The 23,851-nt window shown below is 44.3% G+C and overlaps 1 protein-coding gene across 1 annotated transcript in view; it reads left to right on the top strand.

Annotated features, from left to right (window-relative positions):
* The window catches only part of CACNA2D3 (calcium channel, voltage-dependent, alpha 2/delta subunit 3), an 801,189-nt gene that overhangs the window by 593,411 nt on the left and 183,927 nt on the right, over positions 1–23,851 (top strand). The window contains exons 17-23 of the mRNA XM_011986171.1: positions 7,201–7,284; positions 14,653–14,724; positions 14,987–15,048; positions 16,436–16,503; positions 20,964–21,009; positions 21,172–21,269; positions 23,666–23,759. Coding sequence (XP_011841561.1) covers positions 7,201–7,284; positions 14,653–14,724; positions 14,987–15,048; positions 16,436–16,503; positions 20,964–21,009; positions 21,172–21,269; positions 23,666–23,759 — 524 coding nt within the window. The remainder of the gene's footprint in view (positions 1–7,200; positions 7,285–14,652; positions 14,725–14,986; positions 15,049–16,435; positions 16,504–20,963; positions 21,010–21,171; positions 21,270–23,665; positions 23,760–23,851) is intronic.

The raw sequence follows: 23,851 nt of genomic DNA, 5'->3' as shown, positions 1-23,851 counted from the left end.
AAGGCAGTCTCTGTCGCCCAGGCTGGAGTGCAGTGGCGTGATCTCAGCTCAGTGCAACCTCCACCTCCCAGGTTCAAGTGATTTTTATGCCTCAACCTCCAGAGTAGCTAGGAATACGGCACACGCCACTGCGCTCAGCTAATTTTTGTGTTTTTTGGTAGAGATGGGGTTTTGCCATGTTGGCCGGGCTGGTCTCGAACTCCAGACCCGCCTCAGCATCCCAAAGTGCTGGGATTACAGGCGTGAGCCACTGTGCCTGGCCTCGGCCTAGGTGTTCTTAATATGACACTGATTCTCCTATCCCTGGCCAACAAGCTCAGTTTCAGCGCAGGCCAAATGAGTCAGCTGGTAACAGAGACAAGACCAGCTAGTGGGATTTCACTGCCAGTGTGATTCTGTGACTGTTAATGGATCTTCTGGGTCCAGTCCCATCAGCAGTCGCCATCTGAACCAAGGACCTGCATTAACCAGGAGAAAAGCACCTCAGGGGAGGCAGTGCCGACGGCCAGTGACCACCAGACCTCAGGCTCAGAAACAAGGTTAGGCCAGCTGCACCATGATGCCGCTGCCTGTCGCCCACGTCACCACGTGACCCGCCCTTCCTGGGTGCTGCGTTTTCCCATCTCTGAAGCAGTTATCCCTCACCTGGAGTTGGGAGAATGAAACGAGACACGTGCCGCTGTTAGCACAGAGCCTGGCACCAGAAACATTCACCCTTATGATGAATGATGGGAAATGCAGGGGGAAACTGCCCAGCGGGGGAATAATCGCTTTTTTATTCTTTTCTAAAGGCAGTCACTTGGAAAGCAGAACAGATTAGTTGCTACATTTTATAAATTCCTTGTTAGGGAAACAATGAACTTTGAAAAGTAAAAACAGTAACTGATTCAAAGTACTTTTACCCTTTGGGAAAGGGCAGAATGGCAGGTGCCGCCCCCGGTATGGTGTTAGTAAGGGCAATAAACACTTTGTATACTTTTCCTTGTTTTCCAAATTTTCACCAATGAGCAGTTATTACTTGGATAAGAGGGGGAAAGTAAGGAAACAACAAACGCTCAAAGTACTTAGATTGTGACTTCATGCCCCCCACTTCCCGCTACTGATCCCCAAGGGAGTAGGGGCTGACAGAGGCCACTGGGGCTGCCTTTCCCCAGGGCCACCTCCTCTCAGTCTGTTGCAGCCAGAGGCCTTGGTGTGCAGTTGGCAACATGGAATCAAAAGGGAGGAGGCCCTTGCTCTGCCACAGGCCCCCCTGGCCTTCGCCTTGACCTTGAGACAAATCAGCACCAAGTCAGGTCGAACAGCCTCCTTAAAGGAATTGGGCTATTTATAAACAAGATACTGTTATGAACCCCTTTACCTGTGAAGGAACTTCCTACCTGGGGGTGAGCTGCATCAGGGCAGGGGCTGCCGCACCTCATCAATCAGTATCAGCCGTTGTTAGTACTGATCGAGTGGGTGTGTTTTCAGGCCATATTTGTTGAGACACAGGATATGCTGGGCTCCTTGCTAAACCATGTTTATACCCTAAACCATGTTTATACCCATTTGCTTCTTAGTGCAGCCCTGTAAGCTGAGTGCCCTTACCTCCATCTTACAGATGAGGAAAATGAGGCACAGAGAGGTACACACCCAGCCCCAGACCACACAGCATGTAGAACTGATTAGAATCCGAGTCTGACTCCAGGGCCCTGGTTTTAAGCACCCTTCTAAATGGGTTCCCTTGATGAAGCCTGATTCACTGGTAGTGAACTGGGATCAACAACATGAGGGTGGGAGCTCATTCTCCCTGGGTGCCTTTTCCATGCCCTCCAAGGCTTGCCCAGGCCTGTCACAAAGCCTGAGAAATATTAGGTGTCCAACAGTATTGTGGAATATGTAGGTGAACAAATGAGTGAATGAGAGAAAGAATGGATGAGTGAGTGAAGGAATGGAGTGCCCTGTGGCCATTGGTCCTTATCTCTTGCATACAGAGGAGTAAGGCGTACCTACATCCCTTCACCTGAAATGGTCCCTTGAGCCTGAGGTAGAAGAGAAGACACAGGGCTTTAGAGGACGTCCTAAAGATCTTCACTAGCTGAGGACTGCGGCTGCCTGGGAGAGAAACATCTGCCCCAGATAATGGCTGGCTGTCAGCCCTCGGCCACACCCCATGTCTAGATGGCATTAGCTTTGGGCAAAGTTTCTTCCTCTGCAGTTGGGGATCTCCCCTTCCTTCTATCCCCTTCCTTCCTGTTGGCAGCGTGGAGTGGCACATACAGTTTATCAATTACTAGCACACACAGCATTTGTTCCACAGAGGCTGCATGGATGTGTACAGCTGATTTCCTCTGGCCTTTCCCAGAAGAACACAGAAAGAGCAAAGGGGTTTTGTTTTATTTAAATCAACATGGCCATTGCCTTGGCCCAGCCCATTGTGCCTCCAAAGTCAGTCTGTAGGTAACGCAAAAGGGTGCTGGTATCCAGACCATTAAATACGGCCAGGAAGGCTCTGGGCTGCAGGCAGGTCCTGGTTCCAGCTTGCTTTGCGGATGGGTGCCCTCTTGTCCCATCCTGCTAGGCCAAGGGCTTGTTTGTGTGTTCCCCACATCTGGCCTTTATTTGAAACTCCACCTCAAAGTATTCCATAGCACAGAATATCTTTCCTTATTAAATTCTCCCCCACAGATTTTTTTCATAAAACAGGCACCAAAAACTACAAACCTACCTGTGGCTCTCAAAGTATCTGTTTATAAACCTTTGGAAACCGTTTGCAATTTGTTAATCACATTTTCAAAGGAAGTTACAGATTATAGATACGCTAACAAATGCCATACACAATGCTTAGGCCCCGGTAACCAACTCCTCACGCAGAAGAAGAGGGAGTTGTGGAGCCGAGGGACCTGGGATTCGTCCCCTTTTAAAACTGCATGGGAGAGGGGAGACTGGGCCTGGGAGTTGGACATTTGAGAATTTAGTTCTTTTTCTGTCACTCATGGGGGTGAGGGGTGAGGGTGAGTAGCCAAGGAGAGATCAACTGTGTTCAAACACAGTCGTGTATCTTGGAGAGTAGTGAGGCATTTTATAAATCACATGTTCCTCGATAATCATGAAAGCACCAATGTTTGTGAATACCTCACATAACATGTACTTTAAAAGCAGTTTATTTGAAAAGAAAAAAATAAAGGCACTAAATATATATAAGTTGGAATTCTGTTGACTACTCAATGCTTAAGATCTGAGCCAGCTTTAAAAAAAAAAAAAGCCTTTAAAAGGGAAGGGGGATAATGTGGAGATAAAGTATTGATATACAAAACATCCAAGAGTTTCAGGTACAGCCTGATCCAGGTGCATATACCACATTTTCAGGACTCTCTTCATATCCTTTCTCTGCTTTCCCTGCACTGGCTTCATGCCCGGTAAGACTGTCTCCAAGTAGTGGCAGAGATGACCATGAGCTATTCGAAGTTCCCATCCTGGTACCTTAGCAACACCTCTTTTTCTGGATAAATCCAGGAATGCATCCCAGATTGAATCTCATTTGAATTTGTGTGGGTTACGTACCCACCTCTGAACCAGTGACATCCTGGAGTGATGTGGACCTCCCTCACTGATCAGGCCACATGACTGTACCTTCACTAGAATTATGCTTAATGGGAGTGGTGCCCAAGGAGTTCCCTACAGGAAAACCGAGGTGATTAACCTGGAAAACGTGGGGAATGGGTGGTGGCAGGACAAAGCATAGGAACCTTCCTGATGGAGCGCCACTCTCTGGCCTTTTAATGTACTTTCTTAGTAAGGGAAAAGAGGTAGGTGGATTTAGGCTTAGTACGTTAGAGTTGTCTCATAGCTCTTGGCCTGTTATATCTATGCAACAGCCCACTGACTTTTCCTTCTCTCACTCAAATTAATCACTCTGCTGCATGACTGTTTATATTCTAAAGGAGCTTATTCTTTAATAAAGACCCAAATGAAAAGTGTTTCAGACCCATTTTCCATACCTGGCTAAGCAGACATTGTAGAAAGGCATTCTTAAACAGTGTTCCAGAGGAAGTATCCCTACCCCCTATCTGTAGCTTGCCATGAAATTAGATTATAGAGACTTGCTGGAATATGGTGTCTCATGGGCTAGTATGATGGGAAATATTTTATTCCATCACTCTCTAATCATCCCAAATATCTTGAATACCTTTTTGGTGCAATGTCCTGTATTTATTGAGAGATTATAAAAAATGAGTAAAGACATTTGGGGAGGATCAGAAGTCAATAATTATCTGCTGATTCCACCTTTGCCAAATACCATCTAAAATGACTTGGGTTCTTTAGCACAAGTATGAATTTTTCTGCCAGGAGAGTCTTCAGTTCAAACTTGTAAGCTACACACTAGTTAGAGACATATGAATGTGATTGTCTGACACCATCATAGTCAACAAACAGCTTCTCTCTGCCTATGGTTTGCAGAATGGTGGCCAGTAAAATTATTGAACGATCTTCTTCATTTCAGGAAAATGAGATATTAGCCAATTTTAATATCAATGAGCGTGTCATTCCACGAAATGCATGACTCTCAGGAATCTTGCTAGCTGAATATTAAAAGATTTTACTGTGTCTAGGAATGTGCTTGCCATTTTACATACAATATCTCATTTAATACTCTCAACCTTTCTTTGCCATTGAGGTACTATTGTTTTTACCCATTTGCAACTGAGGAAAGAAGCTTGGAGTAGCTGGATATGAGTGGTGTGACATGGCAGAGCCACTGTGACCTTCTCCTCTGAAAAAGACACATGGACCTTTTTTTTGAGGACGAAGGAGCATTTGTTGCTGTGGAGCTTGTAGTCTTTTTTCAAAGCTCTTTAACAGTGGTTGAAATAACATGAGGCTTAGACATGAAAATTTAAACAGGGGCTGGTGGTGGGTGGAGTGTCCTCTACCATACTAGCTATGCGATCTTATTTAAGTTGTTACTTAATTTATTTAACATGTGAGAGCCTGTTTTCCCAAATGCATTATGGGCAATAAATTGACCTTCAAGAAGCAGAATTAAGAAGGATAAACTACAAGTAAGTCCTTGGGAAAGAATGAAGCACTGTTTAATTGACTTTGTATCTTTAGTGCCTTGCACTTAGTAGGTGTCCAATAAATGTGCATTGAATAAATGAATAAAGAAGCACTTTGAAGTGACCAAAGAAAGAACTTCCTCTGAATAGACAGTTTAGATCCAGCATCAGGCTACCTGAGAAATTATGAAAGTTCTGCCTGTGAAGTTCAGGATCTGGGCTGTGTGAGTTTCTGGGGTGCCTAATAGTGTCAGTAATGGTTCTTAGGCAACAGAGGTCCAGAATGACTGTCTGACTCTAAGTCCTCAGGGGGACACGACCATCCCTGCCTGCACTCCTCCACACTGAGGGGCAAGGCACCACTGCTGACAACTCCGGTTGATCTCGTTCCTGTTCTTTCTGTTCAGCCCAAGACTGCATCTCACAAGGACCAGGGCTTCCATGCACACAGGAACTTTCCTTAACAAGATCCAACTGCTAATCTGCTATTGTTTACAGCGGCTTCTGAGGGAACCACTTTCCTTCCCCTTCATCTGGAGTGGATCTGATGTCATAAAACTGGCCGTGAATGTCTGTTAATTGAAAACCTAAGAGTAGGGGGTGGGCTCACCATTGATCAGGGTGGTAAGAGCCCACTGGCCATAGGAGGCTAGGCACCATCCTAGATAATGGTGAGGAGGGGGAGTCTCCAGAGAGGTCGCAGAGTTCCTGAAATGCAGTTGACAGGTAAGAAAAGAGTGCATGCATAGACACTTGGCCCTGTTTGGCCCCACAGTGGTGCAAGATCGACCCCGTCTGGCCCTCCCCTCATCGCACTGGGGGTCAGTTTACACTTGTCTGGTTCAACATATGGGTGGCAGTTTTCTCCTTCATGCCCAGTGTGGCCTCAGCACCTGTCTCCACAGTAGCTAGTCAGTGTCCAAAGTGGCAACCTATGGTTTTGGGGTCTTAAAATACTTAGACTGACCCTGTATCTTACTTAGAACCTTCCAGTTAAATCAAAAGATGGCCAATCTGGAGAGAAAAGTGAAAAAGAAAGCAGTATGCATGCATATATATTTTTCCAGTGTGCCATTAACCATATCTGATGAACGTGTAAAGGGGTTGCTAATCCTTAGCCTGCAGCAGAGGGCAGACTTTCCTACATTATAAACACCCACAACCAGCATGAAAGGCCTCAAGACACAAGAACGTCCAGACACAAGAACGTCCGGTCGATAAAATGGTAGGCTTGCAGGGTGACTAACACCAGTGATTTAGGGGAGAAAACTAAAACCACTTCCCCAGTTATTCATACACTCATCAGCTTTTCCGGAGAAATGCCCTAACAGCCATTAAATCTGGCTGTGATTCCCAATACCCTCGTCTACGCCAGGTAAAAGAGCCGTGCTTAGTTCAGTACTGCTGTGGCCAGTGTGACAACAAATAGATGGTTCCGTGTGTCTGCAAAATGCCACCAGCATGCTGAGCCCAGCCCCAGCTGTGGAGATCAGTGCTTTTGCTTCCTAGCTAAGGAGTGCGGGTAGGTTTGAGACAAAAGGTAGAGGAGGGAGAATTATAAAGTATAGGGGGATATGACTAGATTTTTGGTAAATGTAAGTAAGAAGCCCTTTCTCGTATCATGGATTGAGTTTTAGCAGCTTTGGAATACACACACACACACACACACACACACACACACACACACACCCCATTCAATGAGAAGACAAATCCAACTGCTAACTAGTCTGCTATCATTTATAGAATTTACATTGTTTACATGTATACTATATATGTGTACACACACATACACACACACACACACACACACATACCCCATTCAAGGAGGGGACAGATTTTCCTTTGCATCTCCTTTCCTTCTTTCCACACCCTCTGCACTTTGTTTAGGAATCCAAGAAGTCTACAGGGTAAATTCATATCAAGCAAAGAGTTAACTTTTCTACTCTCCCAACTTGGAGCAAATGTTTAGAGGCAGCTGACCTTGACTTTCCTGTCATTAAAAGTCCCTAGGACTGTCACCCTGCTGGGCTTCTCACCCACATCGGTCCCCTCCGAAGCCCTGTCCGTGAAACAGGACTTGGGAAGATAAAGATTGCCCTGGCTGAAGACTTCACGGACTTTCGTTTTTCTTTTCTTTTCTTGTTTTTCTTCCCCTTGCTAGTATGAAGAAGGAAAAAAGCGAAGGAAACCTAACTATAGTAGCGTTGACCTCTCTGAGGTGGAGTGGGAAGACCGAGATGACGTGGTAAGTGATTTGTTTTCAGGCCTCGTGGAGAAGGAGCTGCATTGTACCCACTTCTGTACCTGGGGCGATCCCAGGAGTTGGCCAAGAGGCCCACTGAAGGGACACCTGGCCACCAGAGGGACATGGAGACGTGGAGACAATGGGCCTTTGTACCATGTGTGGAGTTTTATAACTCTCCGGCCGGTCAGTCGGACCAGTTGCAGACAGGCCCGCCACCCCAGCTGCTTGTGCAGTCTACTAAAACCATCCCCTGGCGGACGCCGGTCCCCTCTGCAGCTGATGACTCCAGCCTCCTTCCCAGCGCAGTGGATGGCCCCTGACATCTTCAGTGGAATCTGGCTGGGCAATAGCAGGCTCTGCCCGGTGCAGTCAGTGCCTGCAGGCCAAGCAGGCAGGTTCCTGTGCAGCAAGAATTCACCTGTCAGGACCTCATGGGCACAGCCCTTGTATTCAGAGTGCAGCCCAGGGCTCTGCAGGCTCACTTTCCTCCTGCTTGGTAGGCTGCCCATTTCCTGTACCTTCCCAGCCTTTCATTCTGCTCCGGCCTTGCTGCAATTGCACCCCATGCTTTTTCCCACATAGATTCAGCCTATGGTGCTCTATCAAAAGCTCTCCTTATGCCCATGACTTAACCCTGTCAAGTCTTCTTGGTACTTCCTCAATAAATCAGATTTGTTAGACACGGCTGCCTTTGTGTGAATCCAGGTGGACTCTCCTTAATTAAATCATAACTTCCCAGGTGTTTCCATCTGGGTCCCTACTCTTCACTTTTTCTTAGGGTGTCTCTGTACCGAGACCACGTTTCTCTGCCCTACCCACCCCCAGATTCGTCTGGGGTCCTTTCTTAAGTTCCACTGTTGAGTTAGCATTGTTTCCATCTCTCACTGCATCCTGCTCTCCAAAGGGATGTTGAGGAGAACCGTTTGAAATCCCAGACTGGGTTCTCATGCCTTCCAGAACATGAGGCCAGCATCACGGTGCTTCTACTGCAGCTTTCCTTCTTTCCACACCCTCTGCACTTTGTCACCAGCTCAACTAGCATAAATCTCTCATTTCCATCCTTGCCTGTAAAATGCGAGAGCCATACCTGTTTTAGAAATGTAACCTCTTTTCTTCTTCATCTGCACTAAGTCTACTACTTAAACCCAAGTTTAGACAAAATAACTTTGCCATTTGATAAAAGCTCCTTCCTCCTCCATACCCTTTTCCCCGCAAGCCAATGGCCTGACATAGTGTCAGCTCAATAGCATGGTCGAGTTTTCAATCTTCTTGCTCCTTAAACACTGTCACAAGGATCCGGTCAGTTCAGGATTGTCCTGCACCTAATGTGCCCACCCTGGCTTTGCGCAGTTGTGAGGAGTGTCACTCAGGTGTTAGACTCCTGCCAGGTTCAAATCCCACCTTTGCTGCTTGCCAGATGTTTGGCTTGGGTGGGTGATCATGCCTCTCTAGACCTCAGTTTTATTTTGTGTTTTTTGTTTTATTTTTCCCCAAGAAAATGAGTGTGATGACAGTTGTCCCGACCTCATAGAGCTGTTCTGAGGATTAAATGGATTAATAGATTGAAAAACAGAAAAGTACTTGCACCGTTCTGGGGACACAGTGAGCATTCTACAAGTGGTATCCATTATTAGTATTATTCTGACCTCATCAGTCCTCAGGGGACCCTGTCATGAATGAATGTCCTGTGGATTTACAGTTGCTATGAATCTTTGGAGGGGACTTTCCATTTTTGCCCTTCCTCTTCCTTCTTCACTTTAGCTGTTGATTTATTTTTGTTTGTTTGCTTGTTTGTGACCTCACTGAATCGTCTCCTTTTTTGCGTGCTACTTGAAGAGATGTATGACTCCGCTTACTCCAATCATCGCCTGTGCCCCAGCTAATTTTCAGTGAGCAAATGTCTCCTTTAGTAATCACAGTTTGGGAACACCTTGTATCTCCTCATCCTACTTTCCTTTCTTGTTGGAGCCACAGGCATCGGATTCGCAGTCTCACATGCGTGTTCTTCACTTCCACCTGACACCCAGGACTGCGTTCTCTCCGTCCAACTTCAGAGTTCCTGTGTTTCAAGCGGGTCCGGTGCTTTTGTTCCACGCAGATTGGTCTCTGGTTATCTCTTTGGTTTGAGTCTCTTTCACCTTGGAGTATGGTGCATTTCTTCTCTATCAACATATTTGACTTGGGAAAACCCAAACCACCATTTCTCTCCTGGGGATTTGCACGTCACTAATTGGAGAATTCTGCAATCTACAGAAAGCATCATTGTGAAGTCTGCACAAAATCTCACATGTCCATGTGCTGGGCATTGGGGTTTGCACCTCAGTAGCAGAGGACAGGGTTTACATCGAAATCTAGGAAAGACCATGTAAGCACAGCCCACTGAGGAAGAAGCAGTGGAGTCTGCCCGGATGCAGAGAACTTATTGGAAGGTGAGTTCTACTTCTCTAGGAAGTAGGCTCCTGAATTTAATAACCACAGTTACAACCTGCATACTTCCAAAATTGAAGTAAGTTCATATATACTGTTAAAATGCATATAAAATAGACTGGCTAAAATTAAAAGAAAAAAAGACAACAATTTAAAATTATTTAGAGGAGTATGAGCAGGACTTCTGTCCCACTCTTCAGGATGAGTTAGGCATCAGGTCAGGAATACAGTAAATAGAGCAGATCTTTGGGGTACTCATGTGCCAGCAGAGGATTTTGAGACATGCATAGCCCAGTCTGAATCGCCAGTGTAGATCCCCTCTGGGAAGGGAAACTTATCTTAAAAATAGCGTGTATCCTTTGGTTGTAAATTTTCAGAGATGGCACAAGGAATTAAGGATGATTTTTTTTGTTTTGTTCCTATTAACTTTCAGTTATTCCCAAGCTTTCCACATTGAATGTGATTATATCTACTAATAGAAAAAACTCATATAAATAATAACTGCCATATATTAGCTCTTCCTATACACCAGTACCATTCTAAGTGATATACATGAGTGGACTTATTTATTTCTCACAGTAAACCTATGAAATGGGTGTTTTTGTTTTCTCCATTCTACAGGTAGAGAAGCTGAGGTAGAGAATGGATGTAATGGCCTAAGGACATAGAGTGTGGATTCTAACTCAGGCAGTCTGGCCCACAGAGCCGTGCTCTTGACACTTGGATATTACATAGAGAGAGCCCTTAATTCCTTGAGTCCAGGAGTCCTTGAAGACTCTATTTCAGTGATGCATAGTATATGGGTTATCTTCCTTTCGGGGTGCAGTAAAGATGGGAAGTGCCTTGCACGTAGTAGCTGCTAAACAGATGTTTCTCTGCATGGTATTGTTGTGAATACTGCCCCATAGATTCTACTTTGAATCTAACTACAATGCCTTCCGTTGTGGTATAAGCCTTTTTCCCCTACTACCCTCTAGGCAACTACATTGCTTCATACCCGTGATGACTCTGATGGAAAATTTCTCCGGAGTCTTTTTTGCCAGAAGCCCTATAAGGCAAAAAAGCCTTTTTCCTGGGGCATATTTCTGAGACCTTCTGAGAATCATTTATTTGATTCTTTTTTATACCCTTCCCAGAGTGTCTCTCCAGCTCATGCTTGAGCTCTGGACACCCAAATTAATCACAACACTCCCCCACCTGCTCCAAACCCAGGCTGACCCATAGGGGAGGAGGAAGAGAGAGAGAACGTTGTACAGGTTCTCCATGCCCAAGTCTGTTTTCCTACGCTGGTTCAATGCTTGCTTGGGAATGACAGACCTGTTTATCCACTGTGTCTCCCTTCCTCTCTAATCCACCAGCTTGTCCGTGGTTGCATGTCATTAGGGGCTTAGAAATGCAGGCTGCCTGTGCACCAGAAAAGGTGAGACTCATGTTCTAATGTGGCCAATGAGCCACCATTAGGAGCACGAGCTATCATTCCATAATCATACACACAACTTAAGGTGGCCAGTGAACCTCTGGGGAAAGCTGCTTTAATGAGCTATAACATGGCTGGTCAGAGTAGCAGGCTAACAATGAAACAGGAAACATGGCTTCCAGCTGTAACGAGGTTGGCAGGAAAGTGGGTGTTTTGAGTGGTTATCCAAGCAGCTGCAGCTTCAGCACTGCAGAAGAGAGACAGATTCACCAGGGGCTCTGGAGAAGCACATCTGAACTGGACAGTGCAGGGCCCAGGGGAAAGGGTGGTTCTCATAGAGTGGAGAGGCTATCACTGTCGCCAGATGAGTATTTTCAGCCTGAGGAGATGTTACCTCTTATTTTATTGAGTACACTGTGGTACAAGCTGCTTTAATGTCCACTGCATTATCACACTTGCAGATGCTTGATATCTGATATGGAAAAATCAAGGTATGCCACTGATGTTTTAATTTGCCTTTCTCTATGTGTTAAGTTGAACAGCTGCACATGGGGTTTTTAATGACTACATAATATGCGAACATATGGGCACATCAAAACTTGTTTGGAAATTTTCCTCTGCCAGGCCGTTTGCATTTTTCCAGTTGTTCATTGTCGTAAATCCAGGCAGTGGCAAGTTCAAAGCAGCGAACATCACACCTTCCCTGCCCTAGGTGGGGACAGATTGCATTGCTCTTCCCCATCACTTTGGCCTGTGTTTAGGACTCCTCTGCCATCTTACAACCTAGGGGTGCCAGTGACTGTGATTCTGGGCAAGTTGCTCCTTTTCTCAAGCCACAGCCTCCTAAGATAAAAAAGTGACATTTCTAGAATGCTCCGCCTCACAATGCTGTATTCTCACAGGACAGTCTATTAAATCATCAAACTCCCTTTCCTCCTCTGGCAAGGAGGAGAAAACCACCTTCCCGTCAACCCTAGATCATAGTACTTAGAGCTTGTAGAAGAGTCTGCCGGGAAGTTAGGACCTCAGACTATGACATGGTCAATTTTTAAAACATTTTATTTGGTTTTTTAAAAGCTCAGAAATACTATATGATTTTTATATTAATGCTATAAAATATTTAATTTTGTCCAAGTGCTTTCTCTTCTGATTTGGGAAGCAGAGGTTAAGAGCATGGGCTCAAGAGGCAGAGGCCTCGTTACCCTGGGCAAACTTCTTATCTGTGTCTATTTCTCCACCTGTAAAATGGGGATAATAACAGTGCCTCAGCAGATAAGTTTGAGGGTTTTAAAATCTGTGCCTGACACACAGTAAGAGCTCAGTAAGAGCTCAGTAAGTAGTATCTCTCAGTAGTATCTGAATTTCATAGGAATCTGATGACCTCCGTTTTTATAGCACCTGACAGGATCCCTCGGGTCTGGGAGTCCTCACTCATGAACACTTTAGACAGAATGAATGAACAGGAAGAAAGTGAGCCACAGAGAGGTCACGGGACAGCTGGCTTGTGTCAGTGGCAAAACTTGAACATTGATACCGTGATTTACCTCTTTACCTGGGGCTGTCTCCGTTTTGGTCTATGCAAACCTACAGGCAGTTAAGAGCAGCAATTTTCAGCGTGGGAAGTTGGAAGAGAATCCATTTAGTGGTTCATGAGCAACATAGCAATGAAGTCTACTAAAATAGGAGATGAGAGGGTCATCGTCAGAATAAGAGGTATTTCTTACATGGTTCAAAGTCAAAAAGTTTACCTTGGAAAGGTAAACATTGAGCTTGTGCATCTGCGTCAAGCAAACTCAAGTCCGAATCCTGATGCCTTAAGCTACTGAAAGGTGTCTGACACTAAGTGAAAATGAGGAAGATGGTAATGAGGATAACGATGATAAAGATGCTGTTGACTATGGTGTTGGTGATGATGGAGGATAGCTAACACGTATTGAGTGCTTAGGAGGCACCAGGCACTCTTCTAAATATTGACTCATCAGTCTTCACTACAACTTAATGAGATGGGTGCTGGCATTAGTTCCATTTTTCAGAAGAGAAAACTGAGTCACAGAGATGGTAAGTGATCGAGATAGCCAAGATCGTAAAGCTCTGGCTCCAGAGTCCATTTCTTACCTACAGTGCCATCCTACCTCACAAGTAGGTTCAATAAGTATAACCTGTTTTCGTTATGATTTCAGAAAAGAGCAAGACTAAAGGAGGCACCAGTGACCCTGGCCTTGGACACTCCCAGACCCCCATGCTGATTGTTCTGTGCTACTGGGAGTTGGGGGCGGGGTGCCATGGAGACACAGAGAGGCTTACCTCATCTCTAGTTTGCCTGGAGAGTGTGAGAGGAGAAGGTCCCAAATGGCTTTAGGCAGGCACCAGAAAGAGGAAAAATGAAAACCATGTTAAAGATAAATCGAGCCGTTCTTTAAAAGTTAGAAAGTAGACTTAATTAGGACCAGCTCTCCATGTCCAAAACCACAAAAGTTAAAATGGGAAAATATTTCCAGAAATGCCCATTATGTGTTGTTAAAAAAAATCTAGAGTAAAATATATGTTTTATTTTATACATGCCTCCAGCTAAAAATTACGCGTTTACTCACTCACACTGAAGATGAGATTGCAAACCCAAATCTACACAGCCTCGAATCAAATTTAGGTTGCTTGCTAGTGTTGCAGTTTTCTATCGGCCAGATCTTACTCAAGCTCCTCAAAGGAGAAAAGGGGCAAAGATGAAAAAGACAAGAGAGGGGTGGAGAGAGAACCTTTCTTGACAGGCTGTGGCATGTCAGCGTTTGCTCCTATTCCATTAACTGGCCTTCTCTGTCGTCTTGCCTTGGTGCCCATGACGGCACATCTTTCATCACCGTGTCTGCTGTCCTCCTCTGAACTCATGGAAGGGCCACATGTAATTAGATGAGGTCAGCCGGGGGTGGGGGAGGAGAGCCAGGCTCACTGCTCCTAAACGGGACCTCCAAAAATCAGATACAGGGTCGCTCCTGTTCACTGCCTCATCAGCAAGGTCATTAATTGACCCAGATTTCTCAGAGAGCATTTAAAGATGATTCATCTTAGGAAAGGCTAACCCCTGTCTTCCAAATGCTTGGCCTTTTTTTTTTTTTTTTTTTTTTTTTAACTACTGTGTAGGAAAACGTCTTTAACTCGATTATGTTTCGAAAAGTGATTTCTCCATGACAAATCAGTACCCTTTTTGAAAACGTACCTCGTCCCTAGAGACATTCTTGCTCTGCATTTTAGCAGGTCTCCAGGAGTTCACTCTCTGACTCCCGGGATTCGTCAGTATTGTCGAGGCTCTTTTGTTATTGTCCTGAAGTTTACACGAGCTCCCCAAATTGAAGATGAAGGTCACTTATTTATTGTTGTTCGCCTGTCTCCCATTGTACACGAGCAGCTGGGTGTTTTTTCTTCAGTCTGTTTTCGAGGTATAAGGCTCCACGGCACACTGAGGATGCAAGGTGTCCAGATTACATGATAAACCAGGGAAGAACTAACACACTTTTCTTTTATCATTTTAGTTGAGAAATGCTATGGTGAATCGAAAGACGGGGAAGTTTTCCATGGAGGTGAAGAAGACAGTGGACAAAGGGGTACATTTTTCTCAAACATTTTTGCCGCTTAATTTAAAACAAACCACTGTGAAAAATTAGCTTTGAAAGCTATATCTGGAATAAATATCTTTCGCTGAGATCATTTTTCTCTTGTCTTTACTTATCTCAAACAAGATTCATGTAGTACTGTTAACCTGATCATAGTGTGTCCATTTATTTTTATTTATTTCTGAAGACGTCACTTAGCAGACTAACCATGTTTTCTTTTCTCTACGACTTTTTTTTTTTTTTTTCAATCTAGAAACGGGTTTTGGTGATGACAAATGACTACTATTATACAGACATCAAGGGTACTCCTTTCAGGTAGAGCTGACCATAATACATGGACATTCCATCAGACCCATCAGTTGTGTTTGTACAAAACCTGCTGACACTCTCAGAGCTCATCATCTGAAGATAACCAAACACCCTGCCAAAAGGCTGGAAAGAGTGAGGAAGGGGCTTTTCCCAGGCTGCTTTTGTTTTCCAGAAGGGGGGGAGATGGTTCAGGCTCACCTAGGAGAACTCACTCAATCTGCCGTGGCTTTGCATCTCATTGTCAAGCAACTATGCTTTGGGGGTTCCCGCTAAGGGTGAAGACAAGTGCAGAGGTTTACCAGGGTCCTTAACCATTGAACTTGCTGCTTTGTGAGTTCCATTTCACCTTTTATTTCCATGACCAAAAAAAAAAAGCAATCCTTCAAACCTGGAGGTGGCATATCCATCCCTACATGTTGTGCCTCTGTTTCCATTTCTCTGAACTGTCCTTGTGTGCTTGTCTACTTTTGAATCCTGTTGTTTCTCTTTGTAACAGTCCTGAAAAATGGCTTTGCCTCATTGCCTGCTTTCAGATGTGTATGTAGCATTCTAAAATTTCCCACTACTATTAACTTAGTGTTGTAATTCGTTTTGTAAAAATTTATTTCAGTAGGCCTGCTTCATGTTCCTGAACTGGTGTCTCAGAGCTAAGGAGAGAAGGAGTTTACTGACTATAGAATAATCTGAAAAATAAATTCTAGCATTGTTGTCCTAAACTGCCAAGGATCATGGGTGGATTCCATGTGGAACCAGGAGCAAACAAGGAACACATGAGCTGCTAAGTGGGTTTGCCAAGTAGTCTCTCTAAAGTAAGAGACTGTGTTTTAAAAACATAGTCTCTTGCTTTAGACAAAAACAGAATGGATCTTAAATCAAACCAGTGAGTGTGAAAAACCTGTTAGACCAGGGAGAGGATTGGGCAAAGAAGCCTGCAACACCAATGCGGTTACACTCATGTGGTAGAGGAAGTTTTTGTTTTTGCCCTTGAGAAGGGGTCAATTTCCTGAGTCCCAAACTCTAGAGGATGGAGAGACCCATCTCTGGCTGAATGCAGGGCAAGGGTGTATAAAGAGCAGGCCGCATAGTCCTTGGGAGGGCATCTGAGAGAAGGGCTTGCTGGAAGGGCGAGCAGTTTGCCACAACTCTGAAAACACAAAGAGTAGCCAATTGCTGCTGGCATTTCCAATCAGAAATGACTTTGAAGCAGCTGATTGAACCTAAGAAAAACCAACACCAGTGATAATCAGTGGGGTTTTGAAAGTAAACAGTTGGAAAAATTGTTTATAGATTATAAAATGGAAATGTGAAAAATGAAAAATTAAAAAATGTTAGCCCACAAGTCTATTCGAGTTGATGCCAGGGGTTTCAAGATCTGCTTTGTCTCTCTGCACAGTTTAGGTGTGGCGCTCTCCAGAGGTCATGGGAAATATTTCTTCCGAGGGAATGTAACCATCGAAGAAGGTAAGATGCTGCCTGGCTCGTCTTATCCTTTGGTGTGGGAAGAAAGCTCGGGAGCCAGCTATTGAGTTATCTGAAGAACTTGTTCATCTGTCCACACCTCTGACCAGTCCCTTGGACATCCCACTCAAACAAATGCCTACTTGATATTCTTAATACCTTTCTTCTTCCCTGTTGTGCCTAGAATTCAGAATGGCAGGAATTCTAATTCAGGGTTGTGATTTAATTTACTTATATTCTGCTTTCATCCACGATGCTATTGACTGTGAGTTACTCATAGTTAACAGCTTTGTGGATGAAAGCAGAATATAAGTAAATAGGAATCATCCCTCAACTATATTCTTCTCATATATAAAAATTGGTACTTGGGAGAAATACAAATTTATGAAATAACTCATGCCCAGGGGAAACCATGAAAACAGAGATATGAGAGCCTTAGTCTCTCCTACACAGTTGAGCCACATATTTCACTTGTGTTTCATGGCAGCCCTGGCTGCGATGGGAAATGTGACCATTTAAATGATTTACATAGGTCAGAGGGAGTAAGTAGCACCTTGAAGTTCCCAGACCCTCTTGTCTTCATAAAGCACAGAGGCACAGTAAACGCTCAGCAAACAGGAGCAGTTGTGATAGCTCTTTAAATTTTAAAATTGCTGTCACACGTGCTGTCCTTTTCTTCTCCCAACTACCCGGTAGTTCAGAGAGGTTACCTGTCCCAGCATTAGGAGCTCACGGGGTGGTAGACATCATTTCTGAAGGGCCCCACTCCCTGAGTTGCCTTGAGTGACTCACTTCCACGTCATCAGGTTTTGCATATCCACAGAGAAGAAGTTGGCCCAGAACAGTAGTCTTTCTGGATATCCATAGGGAAGACAGTCAGGAATAGGAAGGTCAATTATAAGCCAAGTTTTAATTGGTCAGAACTGATTATACACGCATGTGGTGAGCTTCCGGAAGCTGGGCCATCCACAGCACTCTCAGGTGATGCCACAGGGCATGAGGAAGGAGGTGAATGTTCCCTGAGACGCCAAACTCCTAGATAGCCTCTGGTTTACTGCCGATGGTCCCTGCCCATGTTGTTTCAGGGATGTTGGTTTGTGCTTCCCAAGTAATTGTGAGATTGTATGGGGGTGGAAAGGAAATTAGAGGGGCTCACTGTGAGCTGGGCAGAACGCAGAATGTGCCCACCAAAGAGCTAACCGTGTGGTCTCTCTTCCCAGAGACACACCAGAGAACACAGGCAACTCTGACTTGGGCAAGACACTCTCCAGGATGTGTTCTCAGGATCATGTTTTCACTTCTAGAATTTTCTGGCTCTGTGGGCCATGTTGGCTCTGTGGACATCACTGCCCATTAAGCCAGAAAATTCATGTCTAAGCCATGTGAGGTCAAACTGAAGAAACAACTCATGATCAGAACAATAGAAGGAGAGGTTATTAAGGGATTAATTGCCTCTCATGGGTCTGTTCCCTTGGTCAATCTTCAATACATGGGCCTGTCCCTCCCTTCCTCTCTCTCTGTCTCTCTCTCTTACACACACATACACATACACACACACACACACACACACACACGCATGCATGGAGACACAGATACACACAGTTGTTTTGCATTGTCTTTTGGATTCTTTTTCAGTCACTGTCTTCTTCCTGTATGTTCCACAGCTGTGAGGCTAAACGGTCACATAGAATTTCAGAGCTAACTGTAACCACTATGCAAGAAATTAGCTCAAATCCTCAGCAAGGGGGAGAGTAGCTGCTTATCCACACAAATGAGGTCATATCTTCCTCTCTCTGTTGGTCCTCTGTAAATAAAAAGACTGACAATCCTGCCAGCTTTGCTGAGTAATAGAACTTAAGAAAGTTGCTTCCCCTTGGGCCAACTAGTAGAGGGTCTCATCATCTCCAGGAGCCATGGTGTGATTATTGTTCTGTTCTTGGAGAGGGAAGGAGTTCCTTGGGGTTGGCAACCACACTTCTATAGGATCTTCAATAAGGAATAACTCCCTACAGAATGTAGGAATTTTCCACATGCTTTGCCAATGCCAGAGATTACAAAGATGGCAAATAGGTAGATTTTGGTCAAAAATATAAAAAGTCATTACCGAGATTGAAGGTATGGGCTATAGTTCTACCTGCTGAAATTGTTTCTTTTATGAATCTTTTAATCTTTTTCAACACTTCGTATCTTTTGTTGTTGTTGTTGTTGTTGAGATGGAGTCTTGCTCTCTTGCTCAGACTGGAGTGCAATGGTGTGATCTTGGCTCACTGCAACCTCCGCCACCTCCCAGGTTCAAGTGATTCTCCTGCCTCAGCCCCCTGAGTAGCTGGGATTACAGGCGCGTGCCACCACTCCTGGCTAATTTTTGTATTTTCAGTAGAGACAGGATTTCACCATGTTGGTTAGGCTGGTCTCGAACTCCTGACCTCGTGATTCGCCCTCCTCGGACTCCCAAAGTGCTGGGGTTACAGATGTAAGCCACTGTGCCTGGCCACTTTGTATCTTTTATATGTATTGCACATGGTAATTGTTCAACAAATTAGAGCTTAGGTCATTATTGTCAGCAGTTCAAATCATCAGTAGATGTGATTTTTATCAGAAGGACCAACATCAGAGGTGAAAAAATAAGAGAACAATTAAATTTCCTTGGTGCCCTAGGAACCCAGAGAAGAAGCAGTCAAAAAGATCTTCCTGATAGATCTCATCTCTTCTGAGTTTCATTTATAGGTCCTGTGAAATACAGCCAGAGAGGATTTTGTGAATGATGTTGGGAGGATGGAAACTGCAGCTAGAAAAACAGACTTGACACCCTTAACCCAGTTTTCTGGGAAGGTACAGTCCCTTCTCAGGGACTTTGCACTTGTTATTCCTTCTGCCATGAGCACCCTCCCTGTCACCTACATGACTCTTCCTTGCCTCATTCAGGTCACTTTCTCAGTGAAGCCTTTCCTGACCTCCATAGTTACAATGGTCTCTTTCTCTCTCTCTCTCTCTCTCTCTCTCTCTGTCTCTCTCTCCCCGCCCCCCCCACCTTATCTCTTGGTCCTCCCTGTTCTTGTTCCATGTTCCCTTTTCCTTTTTAGCCCTTGCCACCATCTGATATGCACTCAAGTTAAATTTTAATATAATTTACTATCTCTTTTCTGCCAGTAGAAATTAAAAACAATGAAGGCAGTGATTTTTGTCTTGTTTTATTCACTGCTATATTCTCAGGGCCTAGAATCATACCTGGCGTATAGCAGATGCTCAGTAAAATTATAGAAAAAAGAAAGGAATGGGAGGAGGGCAAAAGGAAGGAAGGAAAAGGAAGGAAAGTTGTTTGGTTGGGAAAGGAAAAAAAGAAGAAAGGCTGCACAGATGGATGGATTGCACTAGGGACTAATCCCTATCCCATTTAACTGTTTTCTGGCACTTGTGACTGATGCAGTATTACTTGTATCTCATGGTAGATATAACTCAAAGAGCTGACATGGCATCCGCAAGGTCATTCAGCCTATAGGTGTTGGAGCCTGGATATGCCCACTTGGATTATATGCAATGGTGTTCATTCTAATGTATTCTCTATTTTCTGTAAAATCAAGCAGAATTGTGTGATAGGTCTAGTATTTTGCTACTTCTTTTACAGATTTGTATTTGAGAAAGAAACTGGAGTCCTGAGTGTAGTAAGATGCTATCTGTCATTTAAGAAACTAACTTCCCAAAACAGGCTGTAAGCATCATGGGAGTTCCTGAGGTCATCATTCAGAAGTGTATGTCTGCTGATAACCCATTAAGATCAAGCCACTTAAAAGTGCAAAGAAACAGTAATCCTTGCAGAGATAGGATGGTCTGGAACCTTCTCTAAAAACTCCCAGATTCCCTGCAAGCACCAGCTCCCCTAGTTTTCTTCCCAAAGGATGACCATTTTCACTTAGGATCCTGTAACAACTAGCAATCTTTGCCGCTCAAAAACAGTTGAGTATTGACGACTTCATATTGTTCAACCTATAGTTTCACCCTCACAACCACACATCAATTAGGGACTATTATTCCTGCTTTTCACATGAAGAAACTGACATTCAGAGAAGTAAAGTAACTTGTTGACATCACACAGGAGGTCAGTGGCCTAGCCCAGTTCCCAACTCAGAGTAAATGGAGCACCAGATTGAGTGTTTCTAACAGTCCTGTTAAGCGTCTCCCTCCAGACTCATTTGTGTATCCTCTGTCTTCAAGGGGTTAAGGTTTTCCTGGGATGAACAGCCAGGGAAGGTAGCTGTGCTGGCTGAGTGAGGTGGAGATGGGGAGAGAGTCCTGCCTGGAAGGGAACTTGTTTATTTTGCTCAGAGTCCCTGCTCTAAGGCAGGTCCCTTAGGGTTGATGTCTACCCTTAACCCACCCCACAGCCCTACCCTAGAATATCTGAAGCACACAGGAGGATCGGGGAAGTGGTGCTTACTCATGAACCCCTTCTCCTTGACCCCTAGGCCTGCATGACTTAGAACATCCCGATGTGTCCTTGGCAGATGAATGGTAAGAATTAAACCATCCCTCCTTGACTATGGCATCCTTCGTTGCCCTCTTTGATTCTGCATGGTTTGTGCTCCCTTGCCCAGTTTTCCTGGTTTCAAGGCAAAGGAAGCAGATGCTGTAAATATTGACATGCTCTTCTTTTGGGCCATGTCATGTTCTTAGGTCCTACTGCAACACTGACCTACACCCTGAGCACCGCCATCTGTCTCAGTTGGAAGCGATTAAGCTCTACCTCAAAGGCAAAGAACCTCTGCTCCAGTGTGAGTATGCCTTCAAAAGTGTGTCGTGTTTTCAGGGGTAATGGTGGGGAATGAACTCAAAACTATTTTTTGGCCTCAGTTTTTAAGGGAAGCTTTGCTTTGGCAGAGATTATCAGTCACATGAAATCCAATCAAATATCTGCTTCCTGTAGGAACAGGAGAAAGAATGTGGATTTTGGAAAATTGCACAGAATCCCCAATCCTGGTTTAACTATTTGCACTGGGCTTTGTCCCCTTCTGAACCATTTAGTCAAGCAACTGAATAGGATGGAAATGTTAGAACTGGAAGGGCCTGTAAATATTTGCTCATCTCCCTTATTTTGCAAATGAGAAACCAAGGCTGGAAGTAGGTTGTGTTTCATTCAAGGCTGTATCTAGGTCTCCTGGTTCTCCCAAGAATGGGGTCACGACAGGGTCACATAGCCTCTCAGTATGGTACATGCTGAGTGTCCTACCTACCAAGCATCCCCTTCTAGGGGAGCTCAGTGAGTAAGAAATCTCTCAGCTGGTGCAAAAGAGACAGGAAGAGCAGCAGCAGCCCGGGATGCCCCTCGAAAGCAGGAGCAGACCCTATACTCTCACAGGATAACTCTAGTAGCTACAGTTTGGGCAGGGGGAGAGCCACCAAAACTGATCATGATATCTGCCCCCACCTCTAAACAAGCATTATGTATTCAATGACATGAAAAGTGCTTTACATACGTAATCCTATGAGAGGTTTAAGGAGATTATCCAACTACTAAACGACATCTCCATAGAATGGATTTACTTTTCGGGATATGCGCTGGTGGAGAAAGGATCAGATGGATATCCTACAAGCCCAATATGTCATTGTCTTTGACTTTTTAAGGACATATTTAAAAAACAAAAGTATAGAGACAATATAAATAATACATTTGTAGTCACCATCCAACTTTACGCAGTCTTAATATTTTACTATACTTACTCCAGGTGCTTTTTAAGGAATGAGACATTACAGATAAGGTTGAAGTCCCTGGGTCCTTGCTCAGCCTCATTTCCCTCCCAAAGAGAATGACCTTCTGTATTTGTTCATTAGTCTCAATAATTTAATGCTATTCCTACATATGTAGGTATCTATAAACAATATGTAGCATCAATTTTATTATTTTAAAATATATATTAAACTTTATATGTATGGTATATTATGTGAATTACTATATATAATATATACAATATGTGCATAAATATATATGTACTACAACTTATATTTTCACCCATTATATTTTTGAAATTTGTGTTGATCATTTAGCTTTAATGCATTTATTTGCATTACTATATGGAATTCCACTACATAACTTAATATATTCATTGTCTTACTGATGATAAGTTATTTCTAGCTTTTGCTTTTCAGCAAAGCTCTTTTTTTTTTTTTTGCTCCTAGTCAAGGTGAGGACTGGCCTGTCTCATGTGATAATTAGTTGTCCTCCTCTGCAGAGTGATTTGAGAGTTCTAGGATGCCTCTCCTAGACTTATCATATGCTCCCATTCCTTGGCCTCTTCCACAGAGCTCTACCAAGAGTCCCTTTGGATGGGAACAGACATTCTCCTTTAAAATGAAACGATTCTTGGCCGGGTGCGTTGGCTCATGCCTATAATCCCACTTTGGGAGGCCGATTCAGGCAGATCATTTGAGGTCAGGAGTTTGAGACTAATCTGGCCAACATGGTAAAACCCCATCTCTACTACAAATACAAAAATTAGCCAGGTGGTAGTGGCCTGTGCCTGTAATCCCAGCTACTTGGGAGGCTGAGGTAGGAGACTGGCTTGAGCCTGGGAGGCAGAGGTTGTGGTGAGCCGACATCGTACTACTGCACTCCAGTCTGGGCGACAGAGTGAGACCCTGTCTCAAAAAAATAAGCAAATAAATAAAAATAAAATGAAACAGTTCTTAAATAGAAGGAATCACAAAATAAGAATCCCAGTGGTTATTAAGCTATGGTATCTCTTTCCCATGTGACAACAGGCTGAGAATTTCAGGGTGCTCAATAATTTCAGTTTTAGGAGAGGACAGAGATGGGGATGATGACAGCCAAGTGTTCAAGGAGTACTGGCCTGTGGCCTCCAAATCTGGGACTCAGCCTGCTGGTCCGTGGCAGGAAGCACACAATGGGGTGAGAAAGCAGGAAACGGAAGTGTGAGACACCCAAGCCTCTCAGTTGACTACCTTCTTGCCCAAATGCTTTGGAGGCTCCTGTGTTGCAGGCATACCGGGTGTCAGAACTGTTTCGTATTTTCAACTGGTGGGAACTTAACTCATAAAGCAACACGCCTCATGAGAAAGTAGCCTGCAGACTCTGCACAGTGAGCCCATGAGTGCCTCTCATGCCCCTCTTCCAGCCCTGCCAAAGCATCCTCTTGCCTGTCCCTCCCAACAGGTGATAAAGAATTGATCCAAGAAGTCCTTTTTGATGCCGTGGTGAGTGCCCCCATTGAAGCATATTGGACCAGCCTGGCCCTCAACAAATCTGAGTAAGTGGTTGCACGTGTCCTCCTTTCATGGCCATTTCCTCACCAACACTCCGAAATATGGTTATGGTTTAAAGAACTAAACTGTTTTAGGA

The sequence above is a fragment of the Mandrillus leucophaeus genome, unplaced genomic scaffold (genome assembly GCF_000951045.1).
Source record: "Mandrillus leucophaeus isolate KB7577 unplaced genomic scaffold, Mleu.le_1.0 Scaffold296, whole genome shotgun sequence".
NCBI lineage: Eukaryota > Metazoa > Chordata > Mammalia > Primates > Cercopithecidae > Mandrillus > Mandrillus leucophaeus.
This window is presented reverse-complemented; position numbering and strand designations above follow the sequence as displayed.